We start from the raw sequence: 8,873 nt of genomic DNA, 5'->3' as shown, positions 1-8,873 counted from the left end.
TGGGCGTCACTGTAAACTCCAGCGGCGGAAGGTGGGATCGGGCATTGCTGACTGCGGCTCGTGGTAACCTCGGGTAGGGGGCGGGGAACAGGGGATGAGAGGGTGTTCGGCTGTTTTGTAAGCTCCAGTTGTTGGGGCGGGAGATGGACAGTACTGCCCACGGCTGCACTGGTACTACCGCAGACACACATTGTGGTTTGGAACTACAGGTGTTGCCAATGGTACTGCGCCCACAGTGCATATGCGCTGTGTGCCAGGCACCGCTGGCCCACACCTGGTTACGGCCCTGCCATCTACACATACTTAATTTTAAGAGATGGGTACAAAGTCCTGGCAGTCAGGATCTTAACAGTGAGAAGACCGACAGCAGAATCCCGACGGATCCCAATAAGTATTTTCACCCTACCCCTAATCCTAACCCACCCACGCCACCAGCAGCCTAACCCTATCCGACCCCTCTGCAGCCTAAGGCTAACCGCTCTCCCCCCTCCCAAGCCTAACCCTAACCCCACCACCACCTAACCCTATCCCCCCTAGTACCTAACCCTAGAACTTAACTCCAGGATCTGTCGGGATACTGACTGTTGGATCCCGCTGCCAGTCTTCTGTTAGGATCCCACCTAACAGGATTTCTACTGTATCCCAGCTGTAACACCGTAGCAGCTGTTGCTCAGTGTGAAATGTATTGCCTTTGCTCTTGTGTATCTGGATAGCCTGCCCAACTCACATAAAGGAGCATATACTGTATACCTTCTCCGAAAAGATGCCTCCATAACGTAAAAGTGACTTAGGAGACGATTTATTAAAGGCTCAATTTTTGACCTGATAAACATAATTTCTTATTGCAATATCTCATAGCAGGACGCAATTATGTATTCAAGTAATGTATTAAAAAAGACTGGGTCTTTGACTGCTCTTGTATTAATCTTATTGTCTATTCTCTTTGTACCATGTACTTCGTATCTTTATATTTTTGGCTTTTTTTTATGGTACTCCGTCAAATTTACTGTATACTTTTGTATCAAAAATAATTTCAATAATAAAATAAAAATTATTATTATTTATTTTTTTAAAGAGCCCGTGCTGGTGTAAAAAGCAAAGTGACTGCATAACTTCCATGTTTGAACCCAGCAGAGATACTGCATGTCTGAAACCGAAGGGAACTGCTCCAAGCAAGCAACTTTTTGATCATAGTGTATATTATGATCAAATATACACTATGATCAAAAAGTTTTATTGAACTTGCATAGTGTATATTATGTTAACTGCATGTAAGAAAAAATAAATTGTGCACACAACAGTACATCCCATTACATTGATGTGCTTTCTTGTCATTTACAAACTTTTGCAGGGACACTTCGTTGGAAAACAGATTCATCTAGGCATACTGTATAATGTTGAGGCCAACCTTCAAGCGCTGCAATCTGCATTATAATCCCATTCCCAGATGTAGCTATATTTTCAGTAGCATAATCTTAAATGCTTATCCTCAAAACATATTAACTTGTGAAGCCTGAGGACTAAAAACAAATAGAATAGTGTAATAATATGTACAGATGCAATGGGCAGTTGGTCAGTACAGAAAAGTGTGGACAATTCCAGGGTCAGAACATTGCTAGCTGGGCATACAGTATGAGCAGCTGATAACTATGAGTCAGGAGGAGTGATATCAGCTATGCCTGGGTCAGGTATGTAATAATGCACTGGATGTTAGCAGCCCCGGCTGTGGTGAGAGGTAGGGTGAGGATGGAGGACACAGGCGTGGGAGGAGTGGGGAGAGGGGTGAGTCACGGACGATCAGTGAGGGGAGATATAAGGCATCGGCGGTGCAGGACACCAGTAGTGACAGCAGGACCCGGTACCCGACACACACACAGCACCCCGGGGTCACAGCACTGCACACCCTCAGCAGCGCCCCCACCAGGCCAGGCTCTAGCTGCCGGGGAAGAAGCGCTCGCTGTCACACACTCACCTGAGTCCACATGGCTCTGCTCAGGCGCTCGCTGCTGTTCGCGGGTCTCCTGCTGGTGCTAGTGCCGACGCTTCCCGCAGAACTGCGGGGACGGCGGAGCCCGGTGACCGCCTCGGAGTATGGGGTGAAGCTGTGCGGCCGCGAGTTCATCCGCGCTGTCATCTTCACGTGCGGGGGTTCCCGGTGGAAGCGGCTGTCCCCGGAGCAGCAGGAGGAGCCCCAGCTGCAGCAGCAGGAGCGGAGGAGCCCGGGATACCCGGGGAGAACGGCAGGTGAGGAGAACACTCTGGGGGACCGGGCTAGGTGGGCAGCATTGTACTCATACTGTATGTATTGTACTGTACATGTCAGCGCTGTACAGGCACTCATCACTGTCATACACAAAACTTTTTTAAAGGAGCAGAGCAGAACCCCGGCTGCCATGTAAGCGCTGCATTGGCTGTCACAGTCCCTGGCTACTGTAGATCCATCCTCTGTCAGTGTCACTCACTTCAGTCAGCCGGGGCAGATCGCAATCTTGATTACGGAGACCCCGAGTCCTGTAATTCGCATTTACGCATGAGTAGCTGTTCTGTGACCATGGCTGTAACCTGCGCATAATGTACTGTACATCGCTTACATTCATTGTTTTATCCTCCGGATAGATACTGTATAATACAACTTCTAAAAGAAAGTTTAAATAAGCAATGTTTCTAAATGCAATTTATGTTTCAGCTTGTACAAAATGAATTGTTTAAATATATTGAAAGAATTCTCATTTCTTGTAAACCCTCTGCAAGTCTTCAACTTTATATTGCATGTTTTCATGATATACTGTATACAACATAATCTAGCGCATCATCTAATATTACTATGCCATATGCACATACACTCAGTTGTTAGTTGATTTCTAAAAGCATGTATTATTCAATCAATAAAAATAGTTTTATCCTACTCTAGGGAACAGATGGGGTGAGAAAAAAAAGTTTATTTTATAAATAAATTGTTTCATTAGACAGTGTTTACAAAGAAACAATTCAGTTATTCACATAAAGCATTGAATGTGTCTCAGAACTGGCAATTCAAGTCTATTACAATTATAATATATTAACTTGTCCTTGCAAGTAGTATTGGTAGGTTGATTAGTGATGTTAGTGATTAGTTGATAGTGATGTTACTATGTTTTTGGACCAGTTTAAAATCTGTCTGGAGCATTTCAAGCAGAGACAGTAACTGCGTCCCATAAAACAATACCATCAAATATTAGATTTTGATATGCTTTGAATGTGAGATAACGGAAGGATGTTTTATTTGTAAGGAAAAATGCTTGGAAATGATTGACTAATAAGTTTCTTTGTAAATTAACTGTGGTATACCACATAAAATTAAATGTATGCATTTTTAATAAGGGCAAATATCAGTGGTTTTCTATAAGGTAGCAATGATGTGGGTAAAATATTCCGAAATGAATACTCTGTTATGATATCGGAGTAAATAGCATATTGTTCTCTCAGTTGGTTAAGTATTATTTACCAACGATCAGGATGCCGGCGATCAGGACGCCGGCCATCAGTATACCAACAACTGCATCCTGGCCGTCATTATGCCGGCAACAGGGCAAGTGCAAAGAGTCCCCTTGTGGGCTCGCTGCGCTTGCCACAGGTTCTATTCCCACTCTATGGGTGTCGTGGACACCAACGAGTGGGAATAGCCCCTGTGAGCCTGAATTCCAACTGTCGGTATTGTCAGTTGTCGGGATTCCGGCATCAGTATCCTGATAGACTACTGGCAAATTAATATGCATCCCCTCTCATGGTGCCTTTTTTTTTCCCTTTAGTGCAAAAACGTACAGTAGGATACCAGTTTTCAGTCTAAAAGCCACAAATAGTGTACAGATTATTTTACAGAAAACAACAGATCATTTGCATACTCAGTAGAATGTAGTATAGAACTGACTGTCCAAAATCTACAGAAAGTGACACGTGACCACCATATGTGCAATTCATAACCAGTAGCATGAGAGTGTGTAAAGCAGGTACATGAGAATACAGGCTACTGACATTTACTAGTGACATTTTTATAGCTTGCTTACTATATAGCCACAGCACAAGAAACATAAGGCATTGCTTGTTTATTTCGTCAGAACAATCCATACATTTGGTTGTGAAGGCTCCTGTTCTTTGGGTGATGGGCATAAAACACCAAAAATTGTTGGGTTCAATACTAATGGAAAATGTTTCTCAAGAATTTTCTTGCACAAAATGAAACAGATGGATCTGAAATTATTGAGGGAAAAAATATTTTGTTATCTTCCAATATACAGTAGCGTATATTTTTATGTATAGATACACGTACACTCCTAGTGTTTGCTTTGTCCAAAAATGTAACCTTCTGAACCTAGAATTACTTATGTTGCATTGTGGAATAAAGTCTAAAGAATTCTGCAAATAGAATCTTTTGTTATGTCTAACACAACCATATATTTACACTTAGGGTGGTATTCAAATTATATATTACGCCCAATCTCCTTTCTAAAGTGATCTCCATTATCACACATATTGTACCCATAGTAATCAGGTTTAGCTGCATAAAGGGTTTAGCGCCTCCCTACCCCGGGGGAAGCAAGCTGAAATGATGATACAATGCCCTTCAGTAGAAACAGTGTAGAAGGGGCTGGAAAGAATTGAATAACACCCATAGAGGGGAATTCAATTGCCGGTGACTCCTTCGCCCGGATGAATCTGCGCAGCACCTGCTGCACTTTACGTCTTTGCTAACCCATAGGGTAGTGAGCACTTTTGAACGAATTGGGCATTCAGCTGACCGGGTGCCATTGCTGGTATTAAAACTCCATGGCGGGGGCATTTGAATTCCACCTTTACACCCATAGTCACCTGATCCAGGTTTTTTTTAACACGTTTTCAAGTCCTGTTACACCCATTTCACACCGCAGCTTGGGCCAGTTTTATTCCCCTCTCTCACTGGGCCCATGTCTGCCACCTTCTGTGCTGCCACTGCTTCCTTCTACCGCCAGGTGAGTTACCAGCTGCCACCTACAGCCGCTGATAGCCTATCAGCAGATTTTAAACTTACCTTGGTCAAAAAACTCAGGTCACTCCTTTCACAATGCAGCCTATCTGGGTCGCTCCAGAGTTCGACTCTGGTTGTGACCAGGGTCAAATTACTGGGACACGCAACCCGGGTTGACCCTTTCACATGAAGCCAGGACCCAGGTTGCCTTGGCAATATCCAGGGTCAAAGGTTCAGTGTGAAAGGGATATTAATGATAAATACACTGACAAAATAGGACCATAGTTGTGTGGAACACTCTACCTGACTTTGGTGTGGCAAAGCCCAGCTTGGCAAAATAGTTTTTCTCCTGTTTGTGTACTAATAGGCAATTAGAAAAACAGTTCACATCATTATAGTAACAAAAATGATTATGACAATGTGAGTTTGTAGTACATGCACTAAAATGTTAAAAGCAGCTCCAGGATTGATACTTGCTCTGTTGATGTTACAGTTAAATCTTCGGTTTAATTACATCTTCCACCACATTTTGCATAATTGACAAATAGTTTGGTAGCAATGAGTAAACCTTCATGCTCTGTGTTGCTTTTTTGTAATTATATATTTTTTTTCCCAAGATGGTTTGCAGGATTCCCCAAATAAAGAACTAAATCAGCTGAAGTTACAGGCACTCATGGAATCTCACCTGGAACAGCTACAAAAATCAGATATTCCAATAAGACAGCAGAATTATTTTAATTCCTATGATGATGATTACAACAATTATGTACCAATATCTGAAAGTTTCAATGAATATGTACGGCAAGTGGAGGATACAACCCAAAAGGCTCAGAGTGCATCAGAAAATATGGCTGCTGTAGGTTCAGATGGGTTTCCTTGGATCAAATTGTCTAGAAGACGAAGGGAAATGTCTTTTGGAGTTGCAGGCATTTGTTGCAAATGGGGCTGCACAAAATCGGAAATCAGCACATTGTGTTAAGATGTAAATACGTATATATTTACTTAGATCTTGTGTAGAGTCTACACAGACTTACTGTTAATGTGAGTATTTCACATTCATTGACTATACACAATATTTGGTTGATTGCTATTTGTACATTCACCAAAGGCCTTTTTGTGGCTTTTATATGTTAATGTGGTTATTACGATTTTTGTCAATAAATTTTTTCTCTTTTGCTGTGGACATTACTTGATCATTTGGAATGTCAAAACATTAGGGGGCTAATTCAAACCTGATCATTGCTGTGCGTTTTCGCTCAGCGGGCGATCAGGTCTGAACTGCGCATGTGCAGGTGCCGCAGTGCGCCGGCGCATACCAGAGAAGCTATCAGCATCTCGGCCCAGCGATCTCCTCTGCCTGATTGACAGGCAGAGGTGTTCACTGGGTGGGAGGAGGCAGGCCTGTGGCGTTGTGCCGCCGTTTTGGGGATGTGGTCCGGGCAACTCAGGCGTGCCTGGACCGTGCGTGGGGTGGGCCATGGCGGCTGCATGATGTCACACACAGCTGCTGTGACCCAGACAGTGACAGCTAGCTCCCTGCCAGTGCGCAGGAGCTGCGCTGTTAGGGTGCTACTTTTCAGGTACAAAAGCATCGCATGGTGGTGGGGGGAGGGCCAGACATGTGGGGCGGACTAGCCCTGTGCTGGGCGTTCTCCCGCATATCAGGGTGGCTGATCGTAGCCATGCAAAATTTTGCACGGGTACGATCAGGTCTGAATTAGGCCCTAGATGTGTAAGATTAGATGTATTTGGAATATGAAAGAATAAAAGTTTAATATGATGGCTGTGCAATGACCCCATAATATACATATCATTGCATTTGTACATACAGTACAGGAGCAGAGAGAATTATAGGGTAGCTGATAACATAGTGATTACTGATAGGGTTGAGTACAAAATCCCAATAGTCAGAAGACTGACATCCCGGGAAGTATTTTACCCTACCCCTAACCCTACCAACCCCTAGTGCCTAACTCTAACCCTTCCCCTAGTGCTTAACCCCAACCCCAGTACTTTCTTCCGGGATCTGTCGGGTTTCAGACTGTCGGTATTTTGACAGCATCCCATATTGATAATATAAGATTTGGGAGATTGTATTTATTGATAAAGCACTTAAAGCTGATGTTTATGCAGTTGAGTTTTTGTTTGCTATTGCGCATGTACGGACAAAACCTCCACGATGCATGCCTTACACATAGTGTCCGCACAAAGGTGCTTTTGCGATTGATTTGGATCGTATTGTAATATTGATTGCTATTACTGAGCAGTGACTGGGAGGTGGCTAGAAGTGCACACCAAAACTGTCCATCACACAGGCATGTAATGGGAGTGTCTCGGGATTGTCAATGCAAGTGGCTGTAATTCTCATATGCACAGCCATAGGAGGCAGACTCAGATGGAGAAACTGCACATGGCGCAATCGATGATGCACCAATGGTGGTGCTCGAAGAAACACCAACTTTATTACAACATGCAGAGATGCTAAAAGGGGGCTTCTCAGTCCTTGCACAGCGTTACGCAAGCCTGTACACAGGGGAAGTGAGATACTAGCATTTGCATATACAGTGCTCACAACCAAAGCAAGAGCGAATGCAGCTATGTCTATCTCCGAATCAGGACCTTAGGCCATAAAGTGGACTGAAAGCATTGACTTGCATATTCATATTCTTAGTTGCATGGGGGGTTAAGATATATTTGATTAAAATTTTACTTTTAATGAATCAATTTTTTTCACAAAAAAATAATTGTTGAAGTAGACTACATTTATTGTATTATTCTTTGTATAACTGTAATTTATTACCAAGTTCCAAATCTTTAAAATCTGGGCCAGGATGTACTGAAGTCCGAGTCTGGTGGCCATGTGGGATGCTGGCCAAACTCGGGATGTTTTTTTACAGGGGCAATCATGTACAAGGCTAAAACATGTACATGATTGCCCCTTTCAAAAAGCGTCAAAATTCGGTGCATCCCACACGGCCACTGAACTCGGACTTTATTACATCCCTCACCTGGTGTGAGTTTTGGCACACGAATAGAACTGTGAAACCATCAGATATATATATTTTATGCATTTGCATCTGTTAAAATGTGAGAGTATTTTGTTTTACATTTTATTCATGTAATAAAATGAGTATTATGCATTATCTTATTCCCCTATTTTATTCCTGTTTATGAAAACAGTTAAAGACACAAGTAAAAAGGACTATTATTATTATTCAATTTTATTTATAAGGCGCCACAAGTGTTTTGCAGCGCCGTACAAAGGACAGTACAGGAGACAAAACTTAGCATTACAGTAAATAAATAACAAAAATAGAGTACAGGTAACAGGAGCATCACACATTCTCAAGACATAATACAGCTAAGATGTAAGTAGTGAGGGAGTGGTCATCGTACTACTAGGGGCTGGTGGCCATAGAAGGAGATGAGCCTTTACCAGCAGGAGAAAAGTGGTAAAGATGGTTGCTGAGTAGGGGAGAGCTGCGAGTGAAATATGTCGAGAAGAGGGCTTAGATAACAAGAGGAAAGAGGTTGCTGCTCTGAAGAGCTAACAATCTAGTGGGAAGGGTTGACAGACAGATGACATGAGGTGCAAGCAAGCGGGAGGTAGCCTGATGGCAGTATGCAAGCAAAGCTGAGATGTTCAAGGCATGAGGTAGGGAGATGGAGGAGCAGCCACAAGACTAGGTTATGCATCGGGAGGGTATGATTTAATGAATAGGTGGGTTTTTAGTGCCCATTTGAAGCTTTGCAAGGTAGTGGAGAGGCTAATGGAGCGGGGGAGTGCGTTCCACTGAAGGGGTACAGCACGGCCATAGTCTTGAACTCGAGCATGGGAAGCAGTGACCAGGGCGGTGGAGAGGTGATGGTCATTGGTCGTCCGTAGGGGGTG

At 43.3% G+C, this 8,873-nt stretch overlaps 1 protein-coding gene across 1 annotated transcript; it reads left to right on the top strand.

The window, feature by feature from the left end:
* The first annotated feature begins 1,823 nt into the window (after positions 1-1,823).
* On the top strand, positions 1,824-8,068 carry LOC134913451 (relaxin-3-like). Its single transcript, XM_063919979.1, has 2 exons — positions 1,824-2,244; positions 5,599-8,068. Exons 1-2 carry the CDS (start codon positions 1,983-1,985, stop codon positions 5,958-5,960), a joined length of 624 nt encoding a protein of 207 aa, XP_063776049.1. The 5' UTR covers positions 1,824-1,982; the 3' UTR covers positions 5,961-8,068.
* The last annotated feature ends 805 nt before the right edge of the window (positions 8,069-8,873 follow it).

This window comes from Pseudophryne corroboree, chromosome 1 (assembly GCF_028390025.1).
Source record: "Pseudophryne corroboree isolate aPseCor3 chromosome 1, aPseCor3.hap2, whole genome shotgun sequence".
Lineage (NCBI taxonomy): Eukaryota > Metazoa > Chordata > Amphibia > Anura > Myobatrachidae > Pseudophryne > Pseudophryne corroboree.
Note: the sequence above shows the minus strand (reverse complement) of the source record. Positions and strands in the feature narration are given on the sequence as shown.